Below are 17865 nucleotides of genomic sequence, written 5' to 3' on the forward strand. Positions count from 1 at the left end.
AATGGCAAAAACAAATTCCTTTAAAATTCATTATGTGACATTTTGTTGTTTATTCGATTACGATTGATTCCATACAATTCTCTAGTAGAATTCATGATGTGACATTGTGTTATTTATTCAAATTATGATCCATTTTATGCAATCCTCTGTGTATTATATTAAATAAACAAAACTTTGATATGCATCTATTTGCATTCTCATGTTATACAATAAATGGAAAAGGTCTAAGTATGCAAAGTAGATCAATTGATTACATGTGCTAGGATATTCTTTAATAATAATAAAAATTGTACTTTTTTTAACACTCCATAAAAATTATCATAACTTTTGATCTAGAGTTCAAAAAGAGTTGTTTTAACAGTTGCATTGCATGCAATAAGCTCTACAATGTAAGAACAAAAACTCTATAGAAAAAATGAACTTAGAGAACCATGACTTTAATTCCAATGGTCTAATGAAGACGATGGCTTGTATTTTCGTTTTTTAAATCAAAAGATACGCTTATTGTTTTGTTTTTCGAGAGATCATATCTATTGATCAAGAGATCAAGCAATCAAATAATTGCATGAAATTTTAAACTTTATGAGTGTCCTAACTGTGAAGATAGCTTGTCATGCAATCTACGCATATCAAAAATTATGCTCATTTTTTTTAATTTTGTGACTTGATGGAACTGCCTCAATGATCCCCTCCTGAATCTCAAAAAATAGCACAACAAAAAATTCATCATCATACATTACATACTTACTGTTGTATAGATTTGCCTTCTTGAAAAAGAAAAAGATGAAGATACAAGTTTATGATTTGCAGATGAAGGAATCAAAATACTCCATTGTGGTTTACTTTTTTTGAACTTATTACAGACTTCAAAACTCAAAAAGAAAGAGAGGTGCGGGCGCGGGGGAGGGGGAGGGGGACAGGGGGAGGTAACCATATGGAAGAGAAAATAGATGGAAAAGTGAGGATTGCTAATCATAGGGAGAGAGAGAGAGAGAGAGAGAATCTACTCTCCACTTTTGAAATTTTCTTACAAGAAATTTCAATACACAAACCTCACATTTTTCTTTTTTAAGTTTATGAAATTTGAGCTACATTTTCATGTAAAAGAGCATCATTTGCATTCATTGTGGGAGATGTTATGGCCCTTCACGCGTTGGTTGGTGGTGAGTGGACAGGGGTAGAGAAGATCTGCTTCACTCCAAAATTAGGTGAGTGGCCAACAAGGTGGAAGGGCTAGTAGAACCAACATCATGGTGAGTGGACTAGGGATGGTCCGAGTTGATTATGAGGATCATAATAAGATTCAAAGCGAGCACTAAAGGAGTCTCTCTTGTAATACTCAGAATGGACTCTATAGAATGGTGGATATGAGTAAAGCACGTGTGGCTATGTTTAGGCGTGGTTCTAGGTAATAGCTTAGAAAATTTTGAGCTTACTTGTAGACATTGCTGCATGTGAGATGATGCAAAGTGGCATTTCGAGTTAATTATTTGAAACCCTACTCATATTTGCATATTCGGCTATGTTCTCATTCCCATCTATCGTTTATTTCTAAACAAGTGTGGTGTCGTGGAACCAAAATTGTGGTGCTTGTGGTGGATGGGATATCATAGCTACTACCGGGTCACTTTCAACTACAAAAATGAGACATGAGATACGTTTTCAGACATCCTCAAGCAAGGCTAGCTTGGCTTTTCCCTTTGCTCCTATAAGTGGGATGAATATAGGAGCTTGGTGAGGGGAAGACAGGGTATCACAAACAAGTAGGAAGAAGAAGGGGATTGTAGCCTCAATTTTTGCTTCTCCTCTTTGCTCATTCTATCTTAGAGTCCGAAATCTAATGATTTGATCGATCCAACATTATACCTTGGATCATCACAAGAATAATACTGGACTTTAGGATAACAATATTGCATTCTATGATTTTTACTTTTCTACTCCACATGTATTAGGAGACTTTATCTATGTAACATTTCCCACCTTACAGAATTTATCAATTATGGACTCGTTTCCTCATTGAGGGCACAAGATTTTATCTAGGTAGAGTTTCTCACCTTACAAAATATATAAACATGGATTCATTTCCTCATTGAGAGCACATATTCTTCATTAAGGGTGGGCATTCCTAATCCTCACAAGTACTCATGTAGGCATATTATTGTTGCTTTATTAGTTGTCACCCAAACAATACTAGTAAACATCAAAAGCCTAATCCAAGTATTTTTATACCTACAATAAAGAGTTAGATCACTCTTGGGAGAAAACTCTGAAACTTGAAAAAAAAAAATCACATCTTTCATGCCAAGATTATGATCGTGAAGAACATGAAGAGAGACTAGAAAACATCCATCAATGGAGTAAAGTGTAGATCAGACACGACTGTAGAAGACATGAAATGGTCTAAAGTGGGGTTTTAAAAGTCATGTAATAATCTGAGGTGGTGGTTCAAGATGGGTAATGGCCCTCAACGTGAAAATGTCCTCAAAACACTCCCACACTAGCAAAACCAAGGAGCTAACATGCTAGGGGCATGTGCAGATCCTGGCAAGGTTCAAGCAGCAAAGTGTAACAAAAAATCTATTTTTTGACCGTATCATTTAGCCTGTACAAGAGTAAAACGCCCAAACAAGCTCTTTTTGTGGGCTTCTGTATCAATACAAAACTTTCTAGTGTCTGCCGGATATTTACACAATGCTCAATGGGAAACCTTTTATCCACGGCCGTAATTTCTTGAGTAAACTTCCTAATACGTGTATCAGAGATCCGTAAAGATCTTTCACCCTGTACTGTATATCCAGAAGCTCTGGATCAAACAACATTCAAATTTAGAAACGGTTCTTGTTTGATTGGTGAGGAAAACATCCAACTCTAACAGGGTACTTGAGTTTTAATCAATGCAAACCCCTGTATGGATTACCCAGTCGGAGACGGAGATTGACATACTCCAGCTGTGACTTTACAGAACTGATTCTGTGTTGCCTTTCAGTACCTGTAAAAAAACTTGAGGCTATGGTTTGCTACTGCAATCTGCTGAAACTAACACCAATTTATCTAGTAATGTAAGATGCAAAAGGACACATCACAAAAACTCGAGACTGGCTAGGTTTCCTGTTCAACACCACCCTCCCCTCCCAAACTCCCAACGGTGTCGAGCCTTAATCATCTCAATGCATCTGTACAGCCCTCGGGTCCTCAAATCTGCAAGCACGCTCTTGCTGTTTGTCTTTTGAAGGTGTTACAGTTTTGAAGGAGCCGTGTCAAATGCCTCATGACATCACCCCACTTCTAATCGACTCTCTTCATCTTCATAGCCCTACAAAAAATAAGGCCAGCATCTAAAACATTCATGTCACCCAGAGGGCATCAGTAGTGGGATAGTTCTGAAGTTCAAGACCCAGGCTGATTATTAGTTTGCTGGAACACCCTGAATCAGATGGCCAAACAGAAAGGATTGCTCGGACCTTGGCATATATGATTTGAGTCACGTCTCTACCACATGCTGAATTTGCATATAATAGTGCAAAGCATGCAGCCAAGTAAGTTGAGTGAGACTTCAGTTCATGTTTGTGTGGATGTCAATTTAGAGCTCCATGGGCAATCAGGCTTAAAAACATAAACGTGCAAACAGCTTTTTACTTTCTGGAAGAAGAACATGAGATATAACATTTTGCGAGAGAGAATCATCTCAGCGCTCAAAACAGGGCTAAGATTTCTATTGCAGAAAAGAAGAATTTACCTTTGAGTATTTAGTATTGATAAAACAGTAAACCACAAAAACTCCAAAGGATTCAGAGGTGATAAAAAAACCGGAAAAGTTTACAAGACTTTTCCACGTATAGTTGGTGGTGAATCAAGTAACTACGGTGCAATCTAGGCTAATACTTGTAGGGACCAGTGACTTATTAGTTATTTTGGGCACATACCATTGTGAAAAGGGACCTCTATCGCCAAGCCCTTGAGAACTGTTGATATAACCTCAAGCTCAAAGCGGAGCTATTCCTGGGTGGTGAGCTAGTCAGCTCTTTTCCCTCCCGTCTTTTGCTACTGATCTATAGTTATGTGCAGAAATATTGGTTCACAGCCAGACCAGTATACCCTAGATCTATGAGTTGTTGTTTCATGCAACCCTTCAGAGGGCACATTGACCTACAAAAAGCTGAAAGTAGCAATATTTTTTTTGGAAATATAGCTCATGCTATCTTTTCACACCTGTCCAAAACATATTTACTTCCAAAATGGCATACGTGAACTTCATAAAGAGACCTATACAATAAAAAGAAACTCTAATCTCCTAAAATATTCAGCCTGGCATAAGAAAATAGTGGAAGGATGTACCAGTTCCATTGAATTTTTTGAGTGAAAGCCCAGAAACAGCATACTTCGCATTGATCAGCAGGCGCATGCGGGGCTGTGCACCAAGTTTGCTTATTATTGATCTGAGCAGTCCACTACAACCTCACGCTCAAAAAGTCAAAAGGCTGAGGTGTGAAACACAACGAATAGCAAACACTTATCAATGTAACAACAATTCTCAAAAGAATATTGGGCCCTTACTCTGTCCGGAGAACTATGAGAAGGTCACGTGGTAGCCCTTCCATAAACTGAGAGACATCACCTAAGGTCAGCATTCGCACCTCATCCCGTAGTTGTTTCCTTTCTTCTAAGGACATGGCTTCGCCCAGACTCGATGTGCTGCATAGGTACATTACAAGATGTATTCTAGTAAAAATCCTCTCATGCAGATTAACAGTCTTAAACATCATATTACCTTTCCAAAGTGCGTCCCATAAAGATAACTGGCAGGTATTTGAAGTACTTTCCCGCACCAAGGCGTTCCCCAACCTTTTGTGTTTCGATAGAATCTGCAAGGACTAGAGCCTTCCACAGATAACAGAAGTCCGACCTAAAGCCTTCATCCAGTTCTCTATACAGCCCATGATCCAATAGTACTGTACAAAATCCAACATGCCGTATACAAAATTAGGACATTAAGAAGTGATCACTAACTTAGCGGATGTATACCAGCCAAGAGGAACCAAAATTGAGTATAAGCACCTAGTTGAAACTGCCGCTCCCCTGTACCACCTCCAGAATGGATTAAAATGTTTCCAGGGTGAGGGTCTCCGTGTACATAGCCGTGAAAGAAGATCATTTGAGCAAATACTTCCACCAAAACTTGAGCAACCTGGGGCGAGCACAAGCAAAGTGAGCCTCAATAAAAAACCTTACTAGAGTTATCACAACAATATTTAGTCATTACCTTGAGTGGATTAACACCACTAGAGTTATCACAACAATTATTTAGTCATTACCTTGAGTGGATTAACACCAGCCTTCCGGAGAGCTTCCACATCATCAATCTGCCAAAAAAATCCAACAATATGGGGCCAACCTTTACATGCAATGATGGTTGGTCAAGTGTAGTAGAGAGAACCAGGCCAGAAATAAACCATATGAAAAAAAACAATTATTAAGTTAAAACTTGATGTTTAAATTACTGGTGACAGTTACATCAAGATGCAGCTATCTAAGGGCCTTTACAAGAATCATCCCAACCTGTGAAAAGGGGAGATCTCACTTGCCTATTCCTAACGAGAAGGGGATCTCCCCTATCCCAAACCCTGTCCGTCCAATGGGCAGGGGTCTGTAAGGACCATAAAAGCTCATGTGGCAACTAATCTATAATAGAAAGTCCTGCTGGACTTGTTGTGTATTCTACATGATCATTTCAACACAATTAACCCCCTTCCCTTTTGTTTTCACACCAATTAAATCTATTACCCAAATGTGGAACTGAGATTCCCACATATGCCATGCAGAGAGTTAGTATGTAAACTGTCTTCTATCATCTCCTTCGTACAAAGCTTTTATGACAAGTAAAAAAATGTTTCCACGCGTTTTTACCTTGCACCCATGCATAAATTCCATTGTAAGAACTCGATTTGAGGTCATATCCTGCAGCAAAACACAGAGAAGTTATAATATACGACTGGATGGTGGGAAGTGAAGAAAACTCTGAAGCCATTTTGCTTGCCCATATCCGAAAAATTCCACCATTGTCTGATTGAAGTGTGCTTGTGAGCACATGACTTTTTTATCAAAGCATGAAAAGGTTGAAATTCATAAGTACCCAAAATATTCCTGGGATTTTGACATTGCTATTCTTTTTAAAAAACTTCGCTGTTCGCTCGGCATTACGTGCTTCTTCCTCAAAATCTGAAACCAGCATGTAAATGACGTCTCTCTCTCTCTCTCTCTCTCTCTCTCTCTCTCTCTCTCTCTCTCTCTCTATATATATATATATATATATATATATATATATATATATATAGTAATCCAAAGATTTTTTAGAACATACTCTGCTACAAACGAGTCTCTTTATGTATTCCGACGCAAATACTTCTAAATTCACTCCAATCAGAGAGTCATCGGCTAACAGACCCATTGAAATCAGTTGAGGATGGATTCATCCAGCAGCCGGGCTACCTCAGTGTTCAGGTGTCCCGTGCCATGTGGATTGCAATTGTCCAGATACGGGTTTCATCCCACCGCCTCAGAGTGGAGACAAGTAGAGCTGAGCGCGTCTTCAGAGCCAAGAAGCTCATACGGAGACCCAAAGAGAAGAGGATCTGCCAATTATGCCACACAGAGGTTGAGATAGGAGTATTACATATGCCGCTGCCCAATATACTATGAGATCCACGGGACATTTCATTGTGAGGGATTTGGTCCACTCTCCAAGACCATTGACTTCCTGGACCAGCATTGCCTAGGCCTCTTCCTGCTTGAGCTCCGCAGACACACGAACAGCATAATGTATGTGGATTGTCTAGCTCAAGTCATCGGGTTGACTATTGGATGATCATACACCACCGCAAAGGGAGTCTTCTTTCTGGAAGCTTGGATAGTAATGTAAATGGCATGTTCTACCAATAAAAGAAACTCCTCCCAAGGATGTAATGTGCCTAGCAATAATACTGAAGCGTTGTGATCATGGTCTGGTTCGTGCTCTCGGATCGATCATTTGTCTGTAGGTGAAAAGCTGTATTGAACGCCTTCCAAAATGCTCCTTTGAACTTTGGATCCCTGTCTAAGATGATCCACTTCAAAATTCCACGCAAACAGAACGCCTCCATCAGTACCAAGCAAGCTCATGGCAATTAGACCTCAAGATCGAGGGTGATTCGAGGTACTGAACCTATGGTTGGGTAGTGAGTCACTAGCCACAATCCATCACAGTCATGCGATGCATACGACGATGTCGGGTCCATGTAATCTCGTTAGTGTTTCGATTCTAGGTCAGATAATCCTTGGGCGTGGTCTTGTGAAGACCTCACATTAGTATCACCTTGGACGTGGTCTTGTGGAGACCTTACATTGGTATCAGAGCTTGAATCTGATAAGTGCTAGAACCTGGGGCATGAAGGATGTAGAAGATAGTATCCTTCTGCCGGCTGTTTGGGCAAGAAAGCCATGGTTTCTCCACATGGATGTGCGGGAAAGCAAGAAAGGAAGAAATCTCTCGTGCAATTGCGCAAGGATTGGAGAGGTGGTGAAAAAGCACCCTTGACATGCAGGCTGAAAATCGCCAACTCGGTGAGCACAAACCACGACATGGTTGGTAGTTTTTTGCCCCTTGCTTTTTCCCTTTATTGTTGGCAGAGAGGGACAGGTGGTAAAACAACAAGTGTGTGATTGCGTCACATGAGGAGAGAGGGCAGATGGTAGCCTGATGTATATGAAGAGGGTAGGGTAGGCAGCCATGAGGCTGGGCCAACCTAGGGAAAGGCCAGCCAGGGGCAGCCTGCTGTGGGGTGTTGTATGAGGGCAGAATAGCCTTGGCTACAGGGCGGCCAGAACAGCATGCGCAAGGCAACAGGCGGGTCAGTGGGCTGACCATGTTGCCAGGACAGAGCTTGTGCACCTGTGCGCTGACAAAAACTGCCTGTGTGTGTGAGCTTGCGTGGACAGGCTAGGACGGAAAAGCAGGCACATGGCAGCCGGCTGGGGAAGTTTTGTTGCACAAAAGCTGTCCGTACAGGGCAGCGCTCAAAAAGTCTTGATGGTGGAAAAAGCTTAGGCCAAACATAAATTTATTTTTGGTGTTCAGTCTAAAAAGGGGAGGTGGAGTTTTAATATATATATATATATATATATATATATATATATATATATATATATATATATATATATATATATATATATATATATATATATATTGGACTAGATACTACGACATCCCCACTAACGTCATCAGTGCCCAATAGTGAGTGTAGAACATTGTATCAAGATATGCTCTCACACACGCACTCCACACACTCCACACACACACACACGCATAAGAGCATATATTCACATAAAGCCTTTCGTACTGAGTTTCTCTCAAACCTTCAGAGATGCAGGACAGACTCAGCCATAATGAAGCCTAGCACTAAGGGAGGGAGGTAGTAAATAGAAAGAATTAGTACAGCAAATAAGTAGTTGAAAGATAGAAAGAATTCGCACCATATCAACTGGCCGCAACTCGGACGAAAACTTCACAATGTGAAATCTGCATGTCCGCTAATATGGCTGAATTATATACCTAGATGAATCCAGGAACATGCCCAAATCCACCTTTTAGGAACGTGCATGTTATATACTCAAGGTAGTCAACCCACAATACTATATAACTATCAACTTCATTATGCATAGTATGGACTAGATACTATGACATCCCCACTAATGTCATTAGTGCCCAATAACTCTGTATCAAGATATGCTCTCCACTCCACACACACACACACACACACACACACACACACACACATAAGAGCATATATTCAACTGGCCGCAACTCGGACAAAAACTTCACAATGTGAAATTTGCATGTCCGCTAATACGGCTGAATTATATACCTAGATGAATCCAGGAACATGCCCAAATTCACTTTTTAGGAACGTGCATGTTATATACTCAAGGTAGTCAACCCACAAGACTATATAACTATCAACTCCATTATGCATAGTATGGACTAGATACTATGACATCCCCACTAACGTCATTAGTGCCCAATAGTGAGTGTAGAACTTGTATCAAGATATGCTCTCACACGCACCCCACACACACACACACACACACATAAGAGTTCTTTGGATGAGCCCGTGTGTATGGTTGAATGATGGTCGTATATGCATAATTCGGCATCTCCCGTGGGGAGATAATCCGGCTCCTCCTGTGGGGAGAGTAAGGCCCTCAAAGCTTGTACATAAAGCTTGTACATGGTATTATTCTCCTTTCGTAATAAACTACTCCAAAGGGGGGGGAGGGTCAGCCCATTCCAGCCTCTATGTGTGGACATCTCTCTTTTACATTTTGTGGAATGAAGTGGCATATGTTTGGCCCGTTTAAGTGTTTAATTGCATTAATAGTCAAGTGTTTTGTGAAACCCCCTTTTGCCGGCCCACTCAAAGTTACATCCACTATGTCGTGGGCTTCCTCAAAATCCAGGAGCAGCACTGCTATATCCTCTTGTCGGAAGTGGACCATGGCGGTGATCACCTCCCAAAAAGTGAAGATGTTATCCAAGATGATCCTATCCACAACCCTATCTGTGTGCCATGAATCAGATTCTGGGAGGTGAGGTTGAAGGTGAAGACTAATGGCTGGTAAGGATTTTGTAAGCACTACCAAGGAAGGTGATGGGGCACCACTAACACAGCTCCAAACAGTCACCACCCTCCTCGGGAATCAAGTGAATGAGTCCCTCTCGCATGTGGCCAATGATCATGATCTCATTGAAGGCAGCCTGAAAACCAATCTCCATGAGGTCCCAGAAACCGATAGGCTATCTGCTTTGGGGCACTTGCCACGAGGCAAGTCTTTAAGGGCATCATTTAGCCCATCACTCGAAAGGGGTGAACTCAAGAAGCTCTGAAGACTGAGGACGACCACCTTGTGCATGTGTTGCCACAATCTCTCTCTCACTACCTCGATCTGGGGGTGAGGGGACCTGCCGAGAGAAGCCCACTGTAGAAGTCTGTGGGAATGGCCGACACTTATGGGGGATTAGAACCGTCTCAACTCCTTAGCTTGCGGACCCCATCTTGGCAATGGTGAGGACTTGTAAAAATCTTGCGTGACCCTTTTCCCACCTGGGTCCAGACATATACACGGGCATGGTAACCCGAGCTCCACCCTCCTCTCGTTAATCGAGCGTATCTATGTGCAAGCTGTCTCTAGCTGTGACTCCAGCCATGGGCTGACTGGCCTTGGAGAGAGGCTAGGCCCCTACAAAGGCTCCTCTCCTGCTCTCAAAACACGCTGAGTCTAGGCTGCCCTCTGTTGTAAGAACGAACTGATCTCTCTCAGCCCCAAGTCTAGATCCGTTGCAACATCGATCTGTGCCTCAAGGTGACGGTGTTCCAAATCTCAACGATCTCTATGTCGATCTCGGTGTCCCCAACCAAGCTCTCTAGGATGCAGACACTCTACGATCTCGCTCGCCACCAGAGGTCCTCTAAGTGAAGGAGGATAGGGGCATGGTCTGATAACATGGTGCCAACTAGGATGCCAATTATGAACCCCTCCCCCACAACCACAACCACAACCCCGCCCAACAACCCACCCCCCCGGGGCAGGCCTGCAAGCCCACTCATCCACATAAAATCTGTCAATGCAAGGTTCGGTCCTCCTGTCTGACCTAGAAAAATGGAGGCTCCCGTGAGTGCATCCAAACAATCTAAGGGTGCCACTTGAAAGTGCTACAGCTAGATGCTTGCTCACCTTATGAGGTGGAGAAGCATAGAGCTTTTAGATTTCTAAAAGACAAGGGGGCACCCTTCAAAGACTCAGCCAAGATCACAACACCATTGTAGGCTGCTTCAACCGCTCAACCCCACGTCCCAGATATGTCCTTAAAGCAGAGTCACATGGGGACGGGGGACGGGGACGGGGACGGGGAAGTGCCGTCCCGGGGACGGGGTCGGGAACGGCAAAAAAAAACCTCTTTTTTAAAAGCAATTTAGGAGTTGTATGCATGACATACATATAGAGACACACTTTGAACAAAATTTTACACCGAATAGACAAAAAAACAAGAGTCATTTTGAGCAAAATGCGCTAATAAAACATCGATGGCACACTGATTATGTGATTGATAGTCTGATAGATACAAAGAGATAAGTACATGCCTCATGGGCAGTGAGGGTTACAAAAAAGAGTGGGTACAAAATAGGGATACTAGATAGATCACAATAGATCATGGCCATTGGCAGTGGGCACAAAAAAGGTGAGATGGCTCAAGGCTCAAGAGTCAAGCCTCAAGCTCCTGAAGTGCTAGCCTGACGGGAGGCTTGGAAGTCGAAGTCGTCGATGCCATTTGAAGCCTCCTCCTCCCCCTCAGGCTGTAGCTCCTCCTCTACCTCCTCAAGATGCTCCTGAGCTGCAGGATCTTGCTGTGCCATCTCCCATTCGGTGAAGGGATCCGCCTTCCCTGTTGCTGTCGCACATAGCATGCGCAAGTTAGCGCTCACAAAAACCAAATCACTTGCCCTTTGCACTTCAAGGCGGTTCCTCTTCTTAGAGGCAATGTGACTGTAAACGCTCCAAAGTTGCTCCAAGCAACTAGAGCTCACAGCCTGGCTAAGGATGCGAATAGCCAAGCGCTGCAACTCCGGCCCATCTGATCCGTAATCCTCCCACCAAAGAGGAGACCCAATCTTGAGGCGGTCAAGCTGTGCATCTAAACATCCAAAAGATCCCTGCCGCATCCTGTACTGAGATAGCTGGTCTCTGATCTTTCGCCTGATGGTAGGGGTCGGGCTCTAAGCGCTCCAAAATGATCCGCCATCCCCTGCTTACTTCCTTGTCGGCCTCTTGCTTTCTGCCCTGGAACTCTGGATCAACCACAAAGGCAGCCGCATGAAGAGGGGAGTAGTAGGAGTTCCACCTGGACTCACATAATGAGTGGATCTCCTCAAACTCGGCCCTGTCTGGCACAAGCTGCTGGAGTGACTCGATCATGCGATCCATGGCCTCATAGACCTTGCCGATACATGGTTCACGGCCGTCAATGACTCGTAGAAGGTGAACAATAGGCTTGACCAAGGCATCAAGTGTCTTCACCTTCTCCCACCAAGCGGCATCATCGGCGCGATCTCGGCACGTTCTCCCTGTTGCCGATTTTGACTGCGGCATGGCAGAAAATTCATCACTAAGGAAAAGCCCTCTTAGGGCTCCGCCACATGTAGACAAGCGGCCTAGCATGAGGAAGTTGTATGCAAACCTTGTCTCAGAATACTTGAGGAGGGAAAGAGTGCTCCTTTTAGAGAACTCATGTCGCAGCCTTTGGTGGTTGAGGACAAAGGATACAAGCTGGTTAGCCTCCTCAATGGTGGGTGCAATCCATGGCAAGGCACCTATGTCTTTGAGGAGGTTGTTGAGACAATGGGCCATGCAAAAAGAAACTGTGATGGATGGATACATTGACTCAATAATGCTCCCGGCTGCCCTATTTGACGCCTCTCCATCCGCCACCATGCCGACCACAAGCTCCGGCCCAATGACCTCGATCGTGGACGCCCATTCCGCGGCAAGCACATCCACGGCCTTCCCAGTGCCACTCGCATCATGTGACTCGATGAAGTACACTTTGCCCCTTGAGTAGGCCACCACTCCATGGATGGAGCGCTTGCGCGTGTCACTCCATCCATCTACAATGAGAGAGACTCCGTTAGTCTCCCATGTTGCCTTTGTATCCGCCGCCGCCTGCTCAACGGCCAACTTCTCCCTATCAAGCAAAGTGGTGCGAATCTTTTCCGATGAAGGTGGCACATAAGAGGGGCCATATTCCCCGATCTTTGTGGCCATCTCACGGAAGTAAGGAGACCTATTTCAAGTAAGGAAAACCATGTAGCATGTTAGCTTTTTTTGGCAATATGACAAATGCTTTGAAGCATGAGACATTAAAAAAAAAAAGAGTGAAGAGAATTGAGTCTCGACTCTCACCGTGCCGCTTGAAACGCAATGTGGTCGTGGTAGAAGAACCTAGCCACCGACCTATCCACCTCATCCTTCAATTTTGGGTTCCAATTCTCGTTAAGAGTGGATTGACGGCGGATGGGAATGGAGGCACCCGATGTGGATGGAGTGGACTTGAATGGTTGAGAGCTTGAAGCAAGATTTGGGTTCCTCTCCACCTCCATTCGCGTCGGTTGCTCTCGTGCTCTCACCACATCATGAGGATCAACGGCAACATGTCGCCCTCTCTTTGCCGCCTCGGCCACCTCATAAACCTTGAGCTTCTCAAGAAGCTCCGCTCGCTTCTCAGGAGTAACGCGTGCGCAAAATTGCACTTGATGACCGGCCTCGTGCAAAAAGTGAGCTCGCACTTTGTTGGCGCCGCCACTTCTCTTGTAGGAACAAAGCTTACAATTCCATGCCCTTGAACCACCGCCCACTCCACGACTAGCGTAGTGGACCTCATCCCACCATGACCATGTGTGCACCGCCGGCCTCCTTCGTGAAGAGCCCACAACGGAAGATGTGGCGGCGGCGCCTTCACCTTGAGATGCCATGAATGATGAATAGTGTGAGAGAGAGGGAAGAAGGGTGCAAGAGAGAGAGAGAGAGAGAGAGAGAGAGAGAGATGGCTTGGAAGTTGGAGAGAGAGAGAGAGATGGCTTGGAGAGAGAGAGAGAGAGATGGCTTGGAAGTTGGAACTTGGCACAACTTGGCACAACTTGGAGAGAGATGGATTTGGAAGCTTGAGCAATGAGGCTTGAGAAACGAGTGTGGGTGCAATAGAGAGTGTGCCTTTTTTTATAGCTGGAATTCCGCCCATTTCCGCCCGTTTCTGCCCGTTTCTGGCCGTTTTCTGCCCGTTTCTGGCCGTTGGAGACGTCCCCTCACCGCGTCCCCTGCCCGTCCCGCGTTTCGGGAACGCGTCCCCGGGACGCCTTCAGGCGTCCCCGTGTTGCACGGCGTCCCCTACACGTCCCACCCGTCCCGGCCGTCCCCGTCTCCGCGTCCCGCGTCCCTACGGCCCGTCCCCGCGTCCCCGTGTGACTCTGCCTTAAAGCCACCTACAACAAAGAGAATGGACCCCAGATGCCCATGAATCATACCTTGGCACATCATCATATCCTGCCGGACCTAGACAGCTAAGATCTTGCCAAACCATTGAAGTCTGCTTATCATCATGGAAGCTGAAAATGGAGATTTCAACAAAGATGGAGTCTTGGAAGCTACCTCATTTCATCATTGAAGGTGCATTGGAGGCAAGGAAAGCATACAAGGCAGCCCATGAAGATAGGGAACGCTCTGTATCGGAGACCAAATTTTCAACTGCCCTTGTAGAAAGGATTGATGCGATGCTGCAAAATTTGGAGAAGGAACTTGACGATGTTGATGCTGTGATTGGAGATCGTTGGAAGCTACTTGACTGGGACTCTGATGGAAAGGTTAAACCAGAAGAGGTTGCTGCAGCAGCCATGTTCCTCAAAGATAGTCTAGACCAAGAGCCTGTTAAGGAACTTATCAGCAATCTAGCAAAAGATAAAGAGGGGAAGATTCTTGTAGAAGATATTGTGAAGCTAGGGACTGCCATAGAACCAAAGGAGACGAGTGAGGAAGGTGAAAAGAAACATCAATAGCAGGCTGATCTGCTTCAAGCCGAAGGTTATTCCTTTCAAATGGGGGTAGGAACGACACTTAAAAATTACTTTGACGGCGCCACCCACTCTCGCCTATATGGGAAAGCTTGCATGCCCATGGCCATGCACCGCCTCCCTGAGGGGATGGGGTGTGATTGACCTCATCCCACCATGTCCATCCCGTCGTCCTTCTACGGGAAGTTGGAACTTCAAGTGCCGCCGCCACGTGAGGAGGATGCCATGGATGATGGATGCCCATTGCCTCCTTGCCACTTGATAGCTTGAGAGAGAGTGACAGTGAGTGAGGCTTGAGCCTTGAAAGTTGAGGGAGAACTTGAGTGTGAGGGTGGGTGGGAGTGTGTGTGTGTGTGTGTGTGTGAAGTTTGAGAGAGTGTGAGGGAGAGAGCGTGTGAGTCTTGTGAGGCTAGAGCTTGCTTGTGTGAGAGCTTGAAACTTGAGACCTTGGCCCTTGAGGCTTGCCACTTGAGGGAGAGAGAGAGTGTGTGTGAAGCTTAAGCTTGAAGTGTGAGAGGGAGTGTGTGTGTGTGTGTGTGTGTGTGTGTGTGTGTAAGGAGGGAGGCAAGAGAGAGGTCAAGGCCCAAAGCCTCAAAGGCTCAAGGCCTATGAGCCAAGGCTAAAGGTCCACGAAAAGCCCCCCCCCCCCCCCCCCCCCCCCCCCCCCCCCCCAAAACGGCCAAAAAAAAACGGTCAAAAATGTGACCGTTGCCCAAACATTAACCTGGGGCGTTCCCATGCAGCCGTCCCCCCTTGGATCCGTCCCCGGAACGCCGTCCCTTGTGAGGGACGCCCAACTAGGGACATCCGTCGTCCCCGTCCCAAAGTGTTCCTGGGACGGCGTCCCCCGTTCCAAGGGTCCGTCCCCTCCGTCCATGATGCCAATCCTCCAATCAGCAAGGCCAGCTCTTCATCACCCCCCTAGCTCGTAATAGGGATAAAGGATAACATAGAGCCTTTTATAAGTGAAGGCACACAAAACACACAAACATTTGTTACAAATCCGTTTTGGGGGCAACCCAAGTAGAGAACCCTTATTGACTCAACACACAAGAAAACTAGAATGCCCAATCATAATCTTCCTCATTGAGGGAGACCTGGGTTGTTGTTGTAGTTATCTCTTCTTCTTTAGTCGGCTCCTCCTCATCTTCAGAAGCAAAAAGATTTGCATGGTGCTTTTCTTGCTCTTTCTCAAGCTTTATAAAACAGTTTGCTTCTTTGTGGCCCATTTGTTTGCATTACCTACATTTGGATTATTTTTTTTTCCCTTTTCCATTTCAATGCTCCAATAAAAGCCTTTTCGTGGTCAAGGATGCTGCTAGCTTGTTGTTCCTCTTTATTTCTTCTATTCTCCTCAAGAAGCAAAGCCACTCACTACATTTTCAAAGTTTGTAGCCGCCACACGAAGGATTTCCAAAGTTTGCCCATATCGAGATGAGTACAACCACCTTGTCTGCATCTTCATGCTCACATTTAAGACACGTAAGTTACTAGACTATTGAACCAAACTTGGCCAGATGATTACTTAACTCTTCATTTTCATTCATTTTAAGATCTTAAAACTTGAGCTTCAGGAAAACATCAGGGTTAGTGATTTTATTACCGAAGATACCTTCCATTTTTGCCCAGATTTTCTTGGCTGGTGATGCACCAAGGAATCTGCAAGGCTTAGGCCGATCACGGCAATGACTCTCTCATTGCGTTGCCGCCACATCTTTTGCTTGTCTGGTTCAGTATCTCCTGGACCTTGGTCATCTCCTCAGACTCTCTCCCATACTCCCTCTCGCATCAGCAAGAGCTGCATCTTGGTTTGCCAGGTAGGGAACCCATTGCCAGAGAATCTGTCGATTCCTGTCATTGATAGGCCAGTGACATCGAAGCAGAGGTAGGTTCAGTGGGCAGGCAGAGATGAGATGCTAATGGTGATGTCACAGGAGAGTCTCAACGCGTTCTGTTGAGAGCATGGCACACGTGCAAGAGTTGAGCTGGAGTTGCTCGCAGCAATCGAGCAGCAGAGGTACAGAGCTACTGTCTCGTCAGAGCAGTGAAGACGAGCTGCGGCATAGAAGCAGAGCAGTGAAGACAAGCTGCAGCATAGAAGCAGAGCAGTGAAGAAGGTCAGGCGAAGATGTGGAGCGTGAAAACGGGACGCTGTAGGCAAGGGCACTAGGGCACAGCGAACAGCTGTGGAGGCAGCAGCAGGAAGGCTGAGCGGCAAAGCAGGAGGGCACCAAGAATGTCCCATGGAACAGCGGCGATGCCAAGGTGCCGGCGGTGTGGAGCGTGAAAACAGGACGCTGTAGGCAAGGGCACTAGGGCACAGCGAACAGCTGTGGAGGCAGCAGCAGGAAGGCTGAGCGGCCAAGCAGGAGGGCACCAAGAATGTCCCATGGAACAGCGGCGACGCCAAGGTGCCGGCGGCAAGAATGGGCCAGAGCGAAGGGATCGTTGTATGGTGGTGCAGTCCAAGGCTATAGCTCTGATAGCTTTTATAAGTTTACAGCCTTATCTTTTGACACATCACACACACTCGGTCAATGACATCAATAAGTCTTTGTTCATATGCTTGAGTCCTTGAATGTCCGCAGGGGCCCACGGGGTGTGTTTCGGATTTCCACGTGGACAGTCCCAAGTCCTAGTCCAGACACCACAAAGGTGCCCCCCACAACTTGTATTAGATAATCCCCCAATCCTAAAACTTGTATGCAAATTTTACAGAGCTTATGCTGCAATTGGTGACACTGAACAGCCTGCCTTGCATGTCGGCCTATGTGAACGAGCTATTGGCACCCAGTATGACCACATGAAGGAGGTGGGTCACAAATATTACTGCTCTTATGATGAAAGGATGAAAAAGGAGAAAGCCCTCAACGTGAGGGAAACAAAAATGTTAAAAGCACCTCCCAAGGAGACATAAAGGTTTTTTAACAAAAGATGAGGCTCGTAACCCATAATGGGAAGAGTGCTTGGAGAGTGGGTCAAGACCAATCACCACACACAAGTAAAACCTCTCATCAAAAAAGACACACAAGTTTAACATCAAAAAAGACACTTTCCCATTCGCACCTCTCAAAGATTCTCACTCTGGTGAAGAAGGATACAAACGCACAGTCAGAAGAAAGCCAGCTTGTACGTGCTACTTTCCTCCTTGCGGATCACCACAGATAGAGACGGGGCCAGAATTCTTGCAGCGAGGGCACATCATTCTACTTTGCCA

At 45.3% G+C, this 17865-nt stretch overlaps 1 protein-coding gene and 1 pseudogene across 5 annotated transcripts in view; both read right to left on the minus strand.

The window, feature by feature from the left end:
* Positions 1-2268: 2268 nt before the first annotated feature.
* The window catches only part of LOC147615834 (Protein kinase superfamily protein), a 54066-nt gene continuing 38469 nt past the window's right edge, over positions 2269-17865 (minus strand). For 2 of the 5 annotated variants that reach the window (XM_086778437.1, XM_086778438.1), the window contains 9 exons: positions 6131-6216; positions 5905-5955; positions 5313-5360; positions 5056-5185; positions 4769-4949; positions 4555-4692; positions 4336-4448; positions 2918-2989; positions 2269-2803 (listed from right to left, as the gene is read on the minus strand). In XM_086778437.1, coding sequence (XP_086634563.1) covers positions 2685-2803; positions 2918-2989; positions 4336-4448; positions 4555-4692; positions 4769-4949; positions 5056-5185; positions 5313-5360; positions 5905-5955; positions 6131-6216 — 938 coding nt within the window. In that variant the 3' untranslated portion in view covers positions 2269-2684. The remainder of the gene's footprint in view (positions 2804-2917; positions 2990-4335; positions 4449-4554; positions 4693-4768; positions 4950-5055; positions 5186-5312; positions 5361-5904; positions 5956-6130; positions 6217-17865) is intronic. The other 3 variants (XM_086778439.1, XR_015262645.1, XR_015262646.1) reach the window with 3 other exon arrangements.
* LOC147615835 (uncharacterized) lies at positions 11301-14045 on the minus strand (annotated as a pseudogene).

This window comes from Cibotium barometz, chromosome 39 (assembly GCF_041138505.1).
Source record: "Cibotium barometz isolate CiBa-2024 chromosome 39, ASM4113850v1, whole genome shotgun sequence".
Taxonomy (NCBI): Eukaryota; Viridiplantae; Streptophyta; class Polypodiopsida; order Cyatheales; family Cibotiaceae; genus Cibotium; species Cibotium barometz.